The sequence below is a fragment of the Agelaius phoeniceus genome, chromosome 10 (genome assembly GCF_051311805.1).
Source record: "Agelaius phoeniceus isolate bAgePho1 chromosome 10, bAgePho1.hap1, whole genome shotgun sequence".
NCBI lineage: Eukaryota > Metazoa > Chordata > Aves > Passeriformes > Icteridae > Agelaius > Agelaius phoeniceus.
This window is the reverse complement of record NC_135274.1, coordinates 27,186,230-27,204,336: the sequence shown is the minus strand read 5'-3', so window position 1 is coordinate 27,204,336 and position 18,107 is coordinate 27,186,230. Positions and strand designations below refer to the sequence as shown.

Here is an 18,107-nt window from a genome sequence, read left to right as displayed (position 1 = left end):
GGAGGGCTCTTTGTTCATTAGTTTGCATTTGAGATTTTTTTTGTTTTTTAAATCCATTCATGGCTTATTTGCCATTTCAAGTCAGAAAGAAATCCCCTTACTAACAGACTTCCCTCCATTTATCATGATCAAAAACCAGTCATATTTCATTGTCTTGAGGAAGGTAACAGACTACAGGAAAGGATCTGGGCATCTTGGGGGACACGAAATTAAACACGAGCCTAAATGTGCCCTTCCTGAAAAGGTGAGTGGTATCCCAGGTTGCACGAGGCAGATGGAGGGAGGGGACCCCTGCCCTCTGCTCAGCGCTGCTGAGGCCACACCTGCAGGGCTGTGCTGAGTTCTGGGCTCCCCGGTTTGGAAGACATGAACACAGTGGAGAGAGGGCAACAAAGGGCCGCAAGGATGATGAAGGGACAAGAAACCATCTCTCCTAGGAGGAAAGGCTGAGAGAGCTGGAACCGTTCAGCCTTGGGAGAAGAGGCAGCTCGGCGGATCCCGTCCACCTGAACTAACACCTGCAGTGGCAAGAGGACGGGACTAGGCTCTTCCCAGTAGTTTTAGTCCTTCTTCCCCCAGGGCTTAGCGGCCACAGAAGCAACGCTCGTCCTGTGTACCACCGCCGCTCCCAGCCTGAGCCACAGCACTCTGACACGGTCCTACCCTCCATTCGCGCAGCGGAGTATTTTAAGCTTTTTCAAGCTCCGCTTTACCCGAGAGGCACGGGAGTGGGTGGGCGGGGGGGTTTGAGGCCTCCCGGAGAGGACGCGGCGTCGGCCCCGGAAGGAGGGGGGGGGTGACGTGCCGCCGCCGCGGGAGGCCATGGCGGGGGCTCTGCCCGCGGCGCCGCGGGGATTCCTCGGGGCGGGGCGTCCTCCGGCTGCCACAGACGCGCCGCTGCTGGCCCCGCCCCTATATAAGGGGCGGCCTCAGCGCGGCCCTGACCGCGGCCGTCGCGTCTCCCGTACCGACCTGCGTTCGGGAACCATGGCAGGTCAGTGTGCGCCCGCCCGGCTCGCGCCGCTCTTCGCGAGGGCCGCGCTCGCGGAGCCGCCCCGCGGCAGCGGGATCTCCGCGGCGGGATCGCCGCGGCCGCGCCTATTTTTAGGCAGCCGTCCTGGCGGCGAGCTGGCTTCGGCTGGTGGGGGCAGGGGCTGCTCGCGGGGGGTTCAGAGCCGTCCCGCCGGGCACCGCTGTGCGGTTTGAGAGGACGCGTACGGTGCCGGCTCTTTCCGCCCCTCTCTCGATGCTCTGCCCCAGGCTCCGTCCCCTAACGGGAGAGATGTCGCCCGCGTGGCGGGGAGCAGGATGGGCCGGAGAGGCCACTGTAGGGGTACAGCGGCTCACAGGGGAAAACCCAGCCCTCTCCTGAAACGCCGAGAGAGCTTGAGATTTCTGTGATTTTGATACTTTGCAGTGAGTAGGTCCTTACGGCTTTCCACGTACGTGTTACTTCTTTCTTCCGTTTTTTTGTTTGTTTTGTTGTTTGGGGTTTTTTGTTTGTTTGTTTTGTTTGGGGTTTTTTGGGGGTTTTTCTTTTTTTCCCCGATTTTCACCTAAAGTTGTCAGCAAAGTCGGTTTCATTTTCAGGTCTGGAAGCCTGCAGGAAGTCTGCCCTCCGATGCATGTCTTGATAAGATGCTCCTGTCTCTCTAGGAATCCTGTACTCAAAAAACAAATGAGATATACTAGCACCTAACTCAGAGAATAGGAGAAAAGGCAAGCACCTGTGAACTCTGGCTATGCCTAGGACAAATCTTCCAGGAGAGTTTTTTAAATGATCTGGGGCAAGCACTCCAGTAACCTCTGCAAGCCATCAAATGAAAGATTGCTTTTAGCTCAGACTTCCAGGATGCTAGTGGGTGTGTAAGGGCTAACACAAAAACTCTTGCAGAGATATTATAGCCTATGAACTGGGCAGCCAGAGAGTTCTCTGAAGTAGCATGGTTTTGTCTGGGTAAGTCAATTAGGAAGCTGGGCAACTGCCTCTCATTCTGTGTGGTTTTGAGGACATACTCTCACCAAGAGTTCATTATGTTTCAGGCCTAGCAGTGGCTGCTGTGTAAACACAAGATTCTGTGAAGAAAGTGTTTACAGAGAAGGGGAAAAGGATGAGAAGGGAGACCCACACAGCTGAAATACTTGATGTTTTGGTAGAATGGACTAGTCTTTTGCAGATATAACTTCCATAGTAAGCACCAACTGGTCTTGCCCAAATTGTAGCATGAGGTCATGTACTTAGAAATTATATGGAATAGAACACTTAGGTACGATATATAGATGATATTGAACACAGGGTGATATAGAGTAGATAGAATAGAAACTTTAGATATAGAATAAAACATAGTTTATTCAAAACTTTGGAAAGTTATGCTGACTTAGATGGTCTCCAGGTTGGCAATATTAACCTCCTGTCAAGCAGTTGTAAAGTTTCCTCCTAGAGTTGGGACGCAGTAGGGTTCTGCATCATTAAATTGACTTTATTTCCCTAAAGACCTTCGTGTGTGTGTGTGAATATTCAGTTTCAAGAAGATGAGACAGAGTAGAAGTGTACCTGCTAACAGGTCAATGAAGAAAAGATCTGTCTTTCAGTGGCAGGGTCGCTTTAAGAATTAGTGCTACACTGCTAGGGAGAAAATACCCAAACAACATTCAGATGAATATTGGGCACAATCCCACTTTGTCTACACTGGATTTTTAGTGAGATTTTTTTTGAGAGCAGAGTGTCAGACTTCCATGTATTGAATGGTAACATGTAAATTACCTAGTGAAAAACCCTGTCCTATTAGGAGGCTGTTTATACAACTTAAAATATTACACTCTTGCCCTTTAAAGAAACATAAGTTGTTCTGCAGATTTGCTGAATATGAACTAGTACAAATAGGCAGCTAAAAGTGAATTGAAACAAAATATCTTTATTCCTGGCATTATAGAAGCTTTTTTTATCTTTGTGATTGACCACTATAATCTAAATCCCTTGGGACTAGTTGGTTTTGCTGCTAAGCAAAATAGAAGGTTTTGTAGCTGGTCTATAGATCTTGCAGACCAGGTTTGCAAAGCTTATAGGCAATTATGGTACGTGATTGTCTGTCGTCAACTGTTAAGGGAGTATTAAGTTAAAAAGATATTGAGGATGACTGCCTCGTGAGTTTAGGCGTTGTGCCAAACAACAATTTTTCTGAAAGGAGTCCGTATTTTAATCTTGCTACTAGGCTTGATAGTAAGCCTTTAAATGCCCAGAATTCTCACTCTGATCTAACCTAGTTAACAGCTTTTGTAATGGAAAGAAATCAAAGTTGATAGAATAAATTTGACTCTTGAAATTCTTATGAAGAAACTGTTTTGTTGATAAAGTGAAAATGGATTGGTAGGAAAGACCATGCTTTGTAAAGCGATATAACTTTGAAAGGAGGTCTACATTAAAATAGCTAACAGTGAACTGAAGAGCTTTTATAAGTTACTTGTTTGCTTTTATGAGTCCCCCTCTGGCAGTTTAAAACAACATGAAAGAAGGAAAAGCTTGTATAATATGGCTTCAATATTATATAGGGTAAGACAGTCTGTCTTAATCTATATTTAAGATACAGCTGGAGCAGGAGATTATAGTATCTCTTTTTGCTCAAAGAGTAAAAATTGTTCCTGCAAGTTCTAAATTGCTTTTTGTATTACTAGTTACTTCCCGTTTAAATCTTGCATTCTTGTGACAGAGCTGCAATCATGTGTTGCAGAACAACTCATCTGCAAAATCCTGAGCTAGCAAAACTTAAATCTGTTGTCTAAGATATAATCCAATGCTTACTTTCATTTAAAAATGAATTGCAAGTTTTACGCTGCTTTAGCTTCAGGGTTGAGAGCTGAACCTAGAGAAACTCTACATCCACTAACTTTAGGCCAAAAGCAAGCCCACAGACTCCAAACACTTTTTGTATAATAGCATATTAGTGGCCTAAGTAGAGCTCTTTAGAATTTTGGATTGTGTCTACTTTTGGCATGACTTATTTAACCTGTGGGCAAATTTGAACTGGTGCTCTCTTGAAACAGTCTTGATTTTGTGGGTCATTTTACTGCATTTTGCCATGTGTCAAGTTACCAATAGCAAATATAGCTATGCAAACAATCTGCTTCATTGAGTCCCTGTACACAGAATTAAAGGGCACATCTTAGAGGCCTCACTGCAAGATTACCTAACAATACTAGGTTTCTAATGTATCTGTCTCAGAATAAAGTAGCGGATTGTGCTAACTTGACCACGTTCATTTCTTCCAGACCAGTCTTTTGTGACTCTAGCCACAAATGACTCCTATGTGAAAGGAGCGCTGGTACTTGGTTCATCCTTGCAACAGTATAGAACAACAAGGAAGCTGACTGCACTCATAACTCCTCAGGTATCAGATCTTATGAGGTAAGGTCACTTAAATGCTTCAGACTGCAACAGTTCCTGCTCATGTGCAGGTTGAAAAATGGAAGTTAACTTTCTTAATAGTAACCTTTCAAAGCTCTGGAAGCTAAACAGCTAATTTCAGCAGAACTCAACTTATCTGGAGTTCTAGAAGTTCTTCAAACATGAAACTGTTTATGTTTTGGTGTGTTTTTTTTTTCTTCCCTACGATGAGTTGAACAAATAGTCTGCAGTTAGAGCTCTAAACCATGACTTGATACTGATATTTCTGCTGGATCTTTGCTCTTTTGTAGTCCTGCTTAGAACTGTCCAACAATGTAATATTGCCCATACATTTGTTAGTGCTATGTGTATGCTTGTGGAGGTGGGGGCAGGAAATTAGTGTTTGTTTGTTTTGCAGAAATATTCCCAATTGACATAATATAACACAAGCTCTATTGAAATCTAGCAGACACTTCAAATTTTATCATGGGAGAAGCGAGCAGAACTGAGGTAGCACCAAGTATGTCAAATCAGCAGCTGAACAGAGGCATCTAACAAGGTCACCACAGTACATCAAATGAAAGTAAGAGGCAACTGCTTCCTACAGCCTCCTTAGAATAGTCTCACTATGGAGTGGACTGGATTCTTTCCACATGTAAGAGGGTTAAAAAAAACCAACAAAACAGTTGATAACTATGGGAACTACAGATAATAAGTCAAGATTCTCTACATGGGAAGTAATTCTGAAAAGAGTTATCAATATGTAGACACAATAGAGAGGTGACTCAATAAAAAAATGCAGTGACTTTCCCTGGAGTCTCCTGGCAGCTAAACGGTTGTATTGCTTTTAAAATGTTGCATATAGGAACATCCATTTCAGCCTACTAGGTGAGTGTGCTCTTCTAAGATGAACCTTAAATGTGCCCATGTGCTAGTGAAAGCCACCTAGTACCGTGCCCTTAGACCGGTGATACTTATGTACCTAATGGTGTAATTGGAACTTGCATTTCTCACCCTGTCTCCACTAACAAAGTATGCCTGAAGTTCAGAAGCACTGACCCACCAACTGTCAGTGTAAAGACTGGCTTGCAAGGCAGAGTTCCAAAACTCATTTAAAAGCTCTGTGGGGCTTATATTGTACTGGCGATTGCTGAGCATTCAAGATATGCTGAAGAACAGTAAGACTTTACTGATGTTTCCTGTTTTAAGCAGCACGAACACCTTAATCTCTTGAACTAATGGTAATTCTCTATTGATGGTAAAGCAAAGGTTGGATATCTGCCATAAAATTTCACTACGCTGCCTGAAAGTTTGTCACTCTAGTGAATATGATACTGGTTCAAAACATTTTGTACCTACAGCCATAACTAGTTAGTCTTGAAAAGACTTCATGGGATAAAGAAAGTTTTAGTAACTAGGTCTACGCAGATGTCTCAAATGTCACAAATCCAGAACAGTGTAAATATTGCATAAAATTGTGTCTCAGCTGTTTTGGATTCGACTACTGTCCTGCTCAAGCTAGTCTAATGGCTTCCCATTTCTTAATTGTCTGCTCAGAGTAGGCTTTTAAGTTGCTAGATATTAGAGTCTGGATGAAAAAAAACCTTAGTGTATGATTTACTGAACTAGATAGCAATGCCCACTAAAACTCTGTGGAAGAAAAAAAAACCCAAAAGACTTCTTTGTTCCCCAAAATGTGCACATTACAAACTTTATGGCAGACAGGTGTACTTGTGTGTTCCAAAATATGCAGTCAACTCTTACTACTTTTCAACAAGAAATGTTGCCAGGTTTCCTGTTATTCCACTTCTCTTTACGGAATCTGTCACGTGGTCTGCTGTTGGAGTAACACTAGAACTAAATCTTGCCAATTGACTCTTCCCCAGGAGAGTGCTGGAAAAAGTCTTTGATGAAGTCATATTGGTAAATGTCTTGGATAGTGGGGATTCAGCACACTTGGCATTAATGAAAAGACCTGAGTTGGGCGTCACACTAACAAAGCTTCACTGCTGGGAACTGACACAGTTTTCAAAATGTGTTTTCATGGATGCAGACACAATGGTAAGTGGCTGTGTCTCATGGTACTTCTCAAAGCCTAGTATCAGGGTTGTTGGATTTTTTTCTGTGGGTTTTTTTTTTTTTTTTAAGAGTAGGGGTAATAGATGGACTAGTAACAGTAAGAATGTGTGTGCCTTTTAAACTAAATTAACTGTTGTGAAGTCTGTGGGGACTATTTATGTCAAGTATTGTCTTCTGTAACATGAACACTGATAAAAGAACTTTCTTTCATGAATTAGTGTATTTGCCAAAATCCATGAAAAACATGATACAATTCCTAACCTAAAAGCATTTTTTTGAACTTCTTTACAATTAGGTTTTGTCAAATATAGATGAGCTTTTTGAGAGAGAAGAGCTATCTGCAGCACCAGATCCAGGCTGGCCTGACTGTTTTAATTCAGGAGTTTTTGTTTACCGACCTTCCGTTGAAACATACAGTCAGCTGTTACAGTTTGCCACAGAGAAAGGCAGCTTTGATGGTATGTATTAATTTGTATTTCAGTGTAAGTTAGACCAAAATCTAACAGTAATTACTGTTGTCCAGTCTAACAGTATTTGGGATGGCTCAGTAACCGCATACGTCTCATGGGGACTCTGTATGATAGAATTCTCAATGTAACCATGCAAAAATTGTATCCTTCTCAGAAATAGAGGCTATCATTACAATATGTGGTAAAATTACTTTTTTCGGGCTTAATGAAATAAAAACTGAGTTTGGCCTCCAGACTAACAGGTGTAGAATCATATAATAAGAAATGAAACTCCAGTACTATGCTTCAGACATTCCTAACATTCAAGGCTTGGATGTTCTATAGTAACTCAAGCTGCTATAGAAAAAATAGTACTGGTCAACTTGAGCACAGCTTCAGAGAATCAAACATTTGAAGATAGAGAAATCTCTTTGTATGCTATGTGATGGCTTCCTGTCATTATAGGGTAGTGACTGTCCCTTACCCAGTATCAAGTGCATGTAGTAGCCTTGGCTGCTTCCTACCATAGGTTACTTGGGTTCCGCCACTGTACCAGGTTTCAGCTTGAGAAACCAAGTTGTGTCGTCCTGTAAGTCTACTTAATCTGTTACTGTTGCAGGAAAAGCTTATGTCCCTTGGAGACAGCTGTAGTTAAAAGCTTCTGAGTATCACTGTCTCCTGTCACTTAATTTCATTATGTAACTACTGTGGTAGGAAACAAAGTCTAACTGAAAAAAAATATAGAAAACGATGTAAATAAGACCATAAAATGAAACTCTCAGATAAAAGGTAATGTTGACTTACCTCTCAGTACTTTGTGAAAAGTAAAATATTTAGATGTCACTCCTAGTCTGCAGAATAATCCTTGTTACTGTAGGGATTCTTGTAAAGAACATTGAGCAGTTGCATGCTCAATGCTACCTAATGAAAATGAATACTGCCATGTAATAAAGGTCAAAGGTACAAACTGATCACCAGCTATAGCAAAATCTGTAGCATAATTCTGAATTGTTGCATTAAAACAAACAAAACCCACAAAACCAACCAAAGACCCTGTCCTACCCTCCCCCCCAAAAAAAAAACAACCCCACTCCCCCCAAAAGCAACCAATCAAAAAACCCCCAAATGAATAGAACCATTTTTACAATATGCTTTCTGGCATGAATGCTAAAGCCATGCAATGGTGAAACTTCCTCTGTCCTAAACGCAAAGCAATTGTTGCAGCACTTAACAGCAAAAACAGTGGGCTAATTGTTTTGTTATCAAATTTCTGGAACTGTAATTTGTACTTCAGCTTCAAAACCTTAGTTTTTATTAAATGGTAGCACTGGTCTGAGTAATGATGCCATGGAGACCTAGACCATCTGTATAAGCTACTGCTGAGCTCAGGAACTTGGTAGGGAGAAAGGGAATTGAAAAATAAATTGACCTAGAGAGTAATAAAAGGGCCTAGGAAACTTAGTAAGAAAAACCTATGAAGGGTCACTGCTTTTAATGGGACACAGGGATGCAAACTTAACAACCTACCAAACTATGTGTAGTTGAAGTCAAGCTGCAAGTGCCTTGTCTGCAGTAGGAGTAACTAGGGCATAGAAGACCTTCCAGAATATTTCTTGCATGTAACAGCAGACAGCTGCCTCCATTACTGTTGTCCAGAAATGGAAGAATGATGGCTACATATGTAGACATCTACTCTGTCTGTCTAAACTTCACGTTTGTAGATAATAAAGATGCAACTACTCTAGATACAATCTAAAAGTAGTGGATAGGAAAGAAAAATTTGGTTTTAGAAGAAATCTGGTAGTACTGCTACCTTAAGAATGTTGCTATTGCTTAGACAATCCTCTTGCTCTTTAGCCTGGGATCCAAAATAGTCTTGCTGTATTGTACCTCGATATGTATTTGTAAATATGTAGTTAATATTAAGTACTGCCTGATTTTTCACCTTATGTGTGAGATCCTGTTTATATAACAATACTCCTGTTGAAGTCTGAATTAGGACAGCTAGATACTGCTTTCATTGTCTGCTTTGGCACAAATGCATGCAATCTGAAAAAAGGCCAAGGACGTAAACCAATCTGAGCAAGAGAAAGTCCTGCAGAGTAAGTTAAATACATGGTTGCTGCCCCTTCGGTTCTCTTATGATGGATACCAGTTTTTCAAAAGTGCTTTCCTTCCTTTACGGATTGAGAGGCAAGTCAGAGGTTTGAAATTGCTGGACTGAGTCTCTGGCTGTTTCTCATTCTGCAATCTGCATGTATGCTGACAGCTGTAACAGGATACCTAGAATTTATATTTGTCAGTGTACTGTCCGTACATCTAAGTTTATGCCCAGCGTCTAGATACTTCAGCTGCAAAAAGCAAATTCTGCTCAAATGGCACTGATGGTATAAACCTTAATACTGCCCTAAATCGAATCATAGGCCAATAAAAACCTTTTCCTGAGTCAGCAGAGACTGAGTCCTTAAGAAAATGAAAGATTAAAATGAAACATTGTCTGCTAACTAAGCTATCTATTTACCTACCCCTTAGTAATACTACTTGTGCATGCAGTGATAGGTGAAAGAATACAGCAAGTGAAAGTCAGAGGACTCTCTTCAATCTCCTTGATAAGAGGGATTATTACCATTTAAAGACTAATCGTATTCATTGTGATAAAGAATGAATGGATGTAGATAAATAGGTTTTTACTTCTCAGTTGCTGCTTATAAACTAGTCTACTCTGGCCTGAAGACTATATTTATTTTTTAGCTAATCTACTACTGAGATACCAAACAACTTCAGATTTACTTAACTTTGTAACAACCTCTACTTGCAAACTAAGACATGACCCTTCTGAACACAGATTGTTATCCTCATTTAGTGGTTAGTCAGGAGCTTTTTAGTACAGAATTAGGAACACCTGTTATCTGTTAAGGAATTTGATGGAGTTTTACTATAATTGTCAACAAGACTACATGTGCTTTTCTTATCAGATCAGTGTGGAGGTAGATGCATCTGGCACTGCAGGTCTAACAGGCCACTGATACCCTAACTCTGTCAGGGAGATGATGTTGGTCATGCATCTGTAAGCATAAGTAATAAAACTTATTGCTGCCATTTGATCTTCTGAGCTACAGCTGAGCAGTGCTCAGTTGTACTGTTTTATTGTGGGGTGTTATTGCTGTGTTATACCAATTGAACTTAAGCTATAAAAGAAACTGAATGGCAGAGTTTGTGAGCAGCTTCCTATCTTTAACAAAAGTAACCCCAAAATATGCTATTTCATTCTCTGCATTTTTGGAATATTCAAAGGCTGCAAGGTTTACAGGGTTGTTCACAAATAGAACTGTAGTGCTCTGTGCCAGACTTCAACAGGACATGATAACTGCATTACCAACTCCTGCTTAGTAAAGTGACTGAAAAAGATCTTCAAATAGCTGTCTGATGCTCGTGGCCTATTAATGCTTTCTCTTTTAGGTGCAGATCAGGGGTTATTAAACACCTTCTTCAGCAGCTGGGCAACGACAGACATGAGCAAACATCTACCGTTTATTTATAATTTGAGCAGCACTTCTGTATATTCCTACCTTCCAGCATTTAAAGCGTAAGTTGAAAACTTCAAGAACACCTGCAGAGCTTACATAAACTAATTTCTTGTAACAGAATGAAGAGGCATGATGTGAGCTTATGCAGGTTTTTTAGAAGTAGGCTGTTTCTCCCACTCAAAATATTGTAATTTCTTCTCTTGAAAAAAAAAAAGTTGAATTGATGAAAATCAAATTCAGCTGTATCTGCAGCTTAAACCACTCATCCCTGGTGATAACATGGAAGTTGAGTAAACGCATTTGACAGGTCACTTGCAAAAGGAAAAAACACTCCTCCAGGAAAGGATACGTCTAGACAAGTTCGAACCAATGGCAGTAGGCTCTTTAATCAACTTGAGCTGACTTTCAGCATGTCACTGTGGTTTCCTTCCCACTTAGATAACTTGCCCTTTCTTCACTCCAGTTACTTAGGGTATTTAACAACCAGTAGTTACAGTTTCATCTAATCAACCTATACCGTTAAAATAAGTGTGGTGAACAAAGATTTGTATCAAGCTAGAATTCTCTCCTAACAGTCTTTCTAGACCTCTCTCAGTTCCTTAAGTAACAGCGAGATTGAACAAAGAATACAGCCAACCACATATCATTGCATATCATTGCATATTTCCTCTGTGACAAAGCCTGTATCCTCCCTAGCTAGCAGTGTTAGTGTGGCATGTGAGTAAACTGTATGTCAGAGGCGGGGTTGCTCAAAGTGTTATAGCAATCCAGGAGAAAGGGGGCGGGGTGAGGGGGGAAAGAAGGGAAACTGAAGTGTTACACAGAAACTCTTCATCTATTATGAGCTACAGAAGTTGGAGGCAAGGAAGAGGGAAAGTGCCAAGTGCATAAAAACAATCTGATCTCTGAATGACATCAGGTTACTAGTGTCTAAAGCAGCAGCTGGCATAAGCAGGCCTTGCTGGCTCAAGGTCAAACTATGTCTTGTGATCAGAATACTATTTGGAATCTTGTCATGCTAAAAGTGGAACACTTATTTAAAGAAATATATGCAAGCCTCAGAATGACTAAGTAGCTGGATAGCATTTGATAAACTAACATCTATTGTAAAGTATGCCCTCTTTCCATTGCTGGCTGTTAGTCACATGACCTTAATTTTACAAATTACTTAGTTGCCACAGAACACTAATTGGATCTGGGAGTTCTTGACAAAAATTACCTTCAACTGATTGAATCAGTTGCTTAACTGAATTCATCAGACCTTCAAAAATAGAATGCTGGAAGTGCAGCCCTTGTAAGCAACACTCCCTGCTCAATAGGTGGAACAAGTTCCCTTGGTTAGATCAACAGCTACACTCTTGATGATCAACAGTTAGAATATAGTGAAATTTAAACCTACTGACAGTAATAGCTAAGTTTTTTGCAGCTTTGTACAGTGAGACTAGATTTCACAGCAGTCTCAGTAATCCTTTTTCCAAAGGAAAATGCCAATTCATGACAAATGCTCTCTGACTTCAAAACATTGATGAAGGACTTTTCTGGGAGATGTGGAAAGACAGATTAGTTGCTGAGGCCAGTGTGGACATAAAGCTTCCTAACAGTTGAGCTTAAATGCCCAAATAAAGTATTGCAGGTCCAGAAAGTATCTAGAAAGCAGATGCTGAAAACATTGTAGAAGCTTGGCATCTGTTGTTCTGACTGTAAGTAGACAGGATACCAAGAGTATACTTCTCTATTTGCAACAAATGTCGTGATACTTCTTATGCATTCTATTCTCTAGCTTAACTTCCCTTGATTTTTGAACAATAAGTTTCCTTAGAACAGCAGCAGCCCAAGATGAAGAAAACTCAGGTTTAGTACTGACAGCTAATAAAACTAAGGTAGTCCCCTTACATTAAATCTTGACTTTTGGGGTTTAAAGTTAAAGCCCAGTAACTGACCTCTTGAAGACACTTTTTTTCATGCAGTTAAAGCAAATACTTGGCCTTTCATGCACACACAAGTCTTCATTCTGCAGTAAGTTCAGTTGTATTGAAAACATTGAAATATAGTCAAGGACCTTAAAATAGTATGAAACCTACAACCCCATCCAAATGCATACTTGGTTTGAATAATCTATGGCTTTTGAAACACACCCGTATTGTCTCCGTACACAAAACTCTTTAACACCCAAGTCCTGGTCAAAATGACCAGCATCTGCTTAATAAAACATACGCAAAGCTACTTGATGTTACTCTCCACTTCAGTCATATTATGTTGACAAGAAAGCCTAATGTGATACAAACTGAACTAGGTGAGATAGTCACTGTTAGCAGACAGACTAGTATTGCTTGTTCACAAAATTGAATCAAGCTAAAACCCAGCTCTCAACTGTAGGAGAATGACATGAATGTTGTTTCTTTCAGTGTTTAGTTCTTTACTTGAGAAGAGGTGCATCTCATCTTTACTTTTAATACAGAAGAACATACTGATAACAGCTGGGAAAAAGCTAGAAGTCCATATTGAAAATAGTTTAAATGGTTTCAAAAAGAAACAAAAACAACCCACTACCAAACTCACGCATGGTTGCCCTAAGGTTGTTTAGGAAGTAAGGGTTGTCTAAGCAAGACCCTGCTGCACCAAGATCAGGAGTGTTCTGAAATGCCTTGGTTATACAAAGTTGCTATTTTTCAAGGACATGGTCTCCTTGCAGCAGAGCCATCCAATGATACATTTCTACAGGGCTATAAACTGAAAGGGTAACTCTTAACACTGACTGTTCTCTACATAATACTTGTAATGCTTAACTCTCTGGCTTGCTGACTTTGGAGTAGAATCTTTTTCACTTTTAAAACCAGTTCCGATTGCAACGGCTGCTTGAGACTGCTCTCCCCTGAGCTATGGACATGACCCTAAAGACTTGAGTTGTCTGTAAGTATTTAAATAGCCCAGACCACTAGGTTTTGGCTGTATTCTGACTAGTGCAATGTAGAATTCAGCTTGCATTTTTTCCATTGTTTCACAATGCTTTCAGTCCCAATAGGCCTTGGCAGTTTGACCATTTAGCATTTAGCCACCTAAATATTCATATTTCTGTTTTCTGGACAAATACAGAAATAACAGGTTAAAAAAAGTTATGTCTGACTGTCTAAACTTGTTTTCTAGACACATGTACAAACTGACTTCTAAAATTTTTCTGCCCAACAGGTTTGGTGCAAATACTAAGGTAGTGCATTTCCTGGGAAGCACAAAGCCGTGGAACTATACATATGACTCCAGAACAAAAAGCATAAAGGGCAACATGGATGACCCTAAAATAGTTCACCCAGAATTCCTCAACATGTGGTGGGATACCTACATAGCTGATGTTTTACCATTACTAGAACAGCATGGAATTGTTAAAGAAATTCCTACAGGGGTAAATATGGTACGTGCTCTAATAATCTTGTACATCCATACCTAAGTATGGATGACAGGTTATTTACCATTGCATCAATGTCCCTTCCCTCTGTCCATCTCAAAGCATGGGTGTGGTTTAGTTTGTGGGATGCAGGGTATTTTAGTTTTGTCTTTTTAAGCTTGGAATAAATAATACTATAAAAGAGAAGCATGCTAGACAGGTCTTGGACATGGCTGTATGCTTGCCTAAAACAAACTGTGTACATAGTTAATGTAGCACCAGGTCTTATACTGTGGTAACTTCTTTGATGTAGTAACTTCTTTAATTTATACAGAGAAGGGTCTAAGTCTTAATGTGTTGCAGCTAATAAGGTTCTCAAGCAGAAGAACCCCAGTTCAGCATGCAAATATGTACATACAGATCTTGCATGGTGAATCACATTGCCTAGGACAACCAAAATAATGCTTCTAACTCTAGTTCTCATTCACAGAGTTTAGCAGCCTGCATCTGACTGCGGACTTCTTAGTTTTAGCTTAGTACATGAGCCAGTTTAAGTTCTCAGCCTTTTTAAGACCAAAGTTATTGACCTCTTCAGATGTGCTTCTCTTGGTAATCTTGCATCTTTCTAACAAACTATTTGCAGCTATCGGGCTTGGTCTATACTCTGGCTTTCTCTTGTGGCTTCTGTAGAGAGGTATGAAGAACTGAAATTTTACTTTTTTCTTTTTTCCCCTTGCTAACATCTGTAACTCTGCTTTGTTATTTTGCTAGGAAAGCTGCACAATCCCTACCCATTGGCAATGCTTGCTATTGCGCATGATAACATCAACTTTGTTGTCCCATTCTATGGCCTATAGCTCGCTTTAGCTGCACAAAGTATTTCTATATTTTTACTCTACCTTTCCTTTTAGGCAGAAGTTACAGAGGCAGTGTCCCACGTATCAGTATCACCACTATTACCAACTGAATCTTCAGAAGAACGCAAGGAACGGTGGGAACAGGGCCAAGCTGACTATATGGGAGTGGATTCCTTTGACAACATCAAGAAGAAACTTGATACCTACCTTCAGTAGAAGTGCCTGTCTCAAACAGTGGTGATGCAAGGACTTGTTCCAGAACTAACAGCTAGAAAGGTATAGATGGTGGTCAGTTACACTTGCTAGTAGCTTGAGGAAAAACTTCTTGGCTGAAGGCCTCTGCAGTGCTACAGATGAAGACTGAGCAAAAGCTAGGAAGCAGAATCCTTGGGCCACCTATTACTGCCCAATTTCCAATTCTCCATACTAGATAAAGCCAGGTATTTTCAGCTTAAAATTTCTTCTGTTTTGATCAATTGGCTCAACATATTCTTTAAACTGGGTTTGTTACCTCACCTCATTAGTGATTAGCATTGATTCCTTTGCTTGCTGTTTTAGATGTAAAATCTAATTCATGGGATTGCTCATACACTGGAGTGGTAGCCATTCTGCTTTACCATAAATGTATTAATGACACTGGGATACATACATGTAACAGTAATAGCACTGCTTTGCTCTTCCAGTCACAATTGCACTGAAATTTTGACCAGGTTCTTACGCACAGTGCCTGCAGCATGGCAGAATGCGTTTTTCAGTTCTGTATACTATGGGACTAGTAAACTGAGTTTTATCTGTTCCTTGCAATGTTGCACTTGATACAAAAATAAAAAGTTGTCATGCATTTCTGTCTTCCCTAAACTCTTGAGCAATTAAAAAAGGAGCTTTAAAGCAGTCTAACTAAAATATTCAACAGGTATAAATATCCCTTAAGCTTTGCTGATCTTACTCAAGCTCTCATTAGCAAATGTCCATCTTTTAGTTCATAATTATTTAGAAGTACTTAGTCATTTGCTAGGGAGTTGTTTAGGGCCAATCCCTGTATTAACTTGACATAAATATAGGACAGGGCACATGAGGAAGTACCTGCTGAAGGTGTTTACATTAGTAACTTGACGTTTGGGAAGAAGGCATCCTTCTTTCAAGTGACTAAAGAAACACCATCCCTAAAATGTAAGCCCTGTACACTGAACTTAGTCATAAAAACAACTGTGATACTACTTCGGCAAAGAAAGATTACATAGCTGCTTAAGTAACTGCATCTACCTTGGTAAGGAAAACTACTCTTTCCATGTATAAAGACAGTAAAGGAAGTGCTTTTTTTGCCACACTCAGGCTACATGTACTCCAAGATACATGGAAAAACAGTAAAAATAAAGCATGCTGATGACAGACAGATTGCCTGTCATCTGTACTAAGGTTTTCTATCCTTTAGTCAAAAGTCTAAACAGAGCAAAATTGGTGTTTTTTGACAGCTGTACCTTGCACAAATCCAGAAACACTAAGAAAATATTAACTCCTTATTTCCTAGCAAAGGAGGATTTTGGCTGGAATTTAGTGATGATGCTAAATCTTGAGCCTAGAGATAAAATAAACAATCACCAAGCTCTCACCATTTGCTGGTAAAGCAGAAGACATAATATGACTATAAGGGTTGGTCTATTTTAACTTGTTTTCACTACTCAATTCCTCTATGATTTAGTTGTCCACCATTTAGAAAAAATGCTAAAAGATGAGGTCCAAACCAATGTAGCTTGTAACTACTTAAAAGAACATAGTATCTGAACTGCAGGTTGTAACTAGCCCTTTCCTGTATGGGTTTTTCTTTTGCTGTGTTTTTTTGTTTGTTTGTTTTGTTTTGTTTGTTATTTTAACATATAAATTTGAAGTTGTGTGAAAGCAGGAGGGATTACTAGTTACAGTCTGTAATGACAGAAGTATACTTTATCAAACAAATATTGGAGAGTTCTGCATACTCAAAGACTACTCTATGGAAAATAGTAACATACTCTTTTAAAGCCAAACAGTCTACATTGTCCTCCCTTTGTCTGTATTCATACTGGAGAGTAGGGACATTACTTCTTTTTAAGCTTAGTTGGAGAGAACCAAGAAAGTATAAAAGTATGATACTCATTACCTGCCTGAAAATTTGGTTTAGCATGTATGTTTCATTACATTAATACAATAAGATAAGGAGAGATGCTGAATAAAATGAAAACCAGCATGTTTTGGGTTAACAAATACAGTTAGTGAAGAAAGATAACCTGTGAAAAGAATTCTGCTGTAGCCTCTGTAACTCATACTATGATCAAGTGTTTAACCACGGCCTCAGGAAAGGTATGACATCTATACCAAATTCTATGCAGCTTATTTTGAATAAAATGACCTTTATGTCATTGTTTGCCACTATTTCCTTCACAATTGCTGTAGGCAGCTTTTGCAGAAAAGCAAAAATCCCTTTTTTCCCTTGCAGTAGCATCACTTGATACATCAAACAGTTTTCTGCTCTAATCTGAACATACTCAAAACAGCACTGTACTCTAAACATCATTATTCAGAAGAATCACAGCACTGCTTAGATTGTAACTCAAATATTGGAACTTCATTTGCCACTATGAAGCCTATAATCTAAGGTTTTCCTTAAATGGTGACAGCTCAGAGCAACTCTTAAAAGCTTAAGAAGCATTTTTTCCATATACATCTTTGTTTTATGTATAAGGTAAGAAAAAAAAAAAAGGAACAAAAACCTCCAAACAAACAAACAAAACCCAATTAAAATCAGAATCACAGGCTACTAACTCAATCTTTGGAATTAAAAATAATTCCAAAAGCTTACTCCTAGAACATACCATTCAAACTTCATGAAAGAGAATGCCAAGAGCCAAAGACTACTTACAGATCATGAAAAGCAGAAGAAAAATCCCAAACAGTCAGAACACCAAGGTGTTTAACTACTTGCTTACTGAACAGCTCCATCAAATCAGACAGGACTTTTCTGTGCTCAGGTTTTACATCTTTTCTCTCAGATATATTAATGGCTTTCTTGGGAGAGACCATAAAGCTTAGTACTACCTTCAGTGAGTTATATATGGCTTTGGAACTTGGAAATAATAATCTAATAGATGAGAAAAATACTAGTAATTTGTTTTAGTTGTTTTCATAATCATACTAAGCCATTTTACAAAATGTCAGCATATGTTCACATAAGTAATGATGTAGCTTGACTAGCCATAGAAAAGGTACTCTTGCCTGTGAAATTCTTACTTGCAAAATGGACATAACAAAAAAAAGGCCAAATCCTCCTTCATAATTGCAAATTATTTTTCCAGCTTATCTCTAAATATCAAAATCTGTAACAGCAAAACACGAAGTTTAACTTACATAAACTCTATGCCAAACAAAAAAAAAAAAAAAAACAAAACACAAAAAAAACCCAAA

The 18,107-nt window shown here is 39.6% G+C and overlaps 1 protein-coding gene across 2 annotated transcripts; it reads left to right on the top strand.

The window, feature by feature from the left end:
- Positions 1-784: 784 nt before the first annotated feature.
- GYG1 (glycogenin 1) lies at positions 785-15,513 on the top strand. 2 transcript variants are annotated; one of them, XM_054639576.2, is made up of 8 exons: positions 785-994; positions 4,267-4,402; positions 6,268-6,442; positions 6,756-6,918; positions 10,369-10,495; positions 13,623-13,842; positions 14,459-14,509; positions 14,727-15,513. In XM_054639576.2, exons 1-8 carry the CDS (start codon positions 823-825, stop codon positions 14,886-14,888), a joined length of 1,206 nt encoding a protein of 401 aa, XP_054495551.2. In that variant the 5' UTR covers positions 785-822; the 3' UTR covers positions 14,889-15,513. The 2 variants fall into 2 exon arrangements, with proteins under 2 accessions (XP_054495551.2, XP_054495552.2); XM_054639577.2 differs by lacking the exon at positions 14,459-14,509.
- Positions 15,514-18,107: the final 2,594 nt, after the last annotated feature.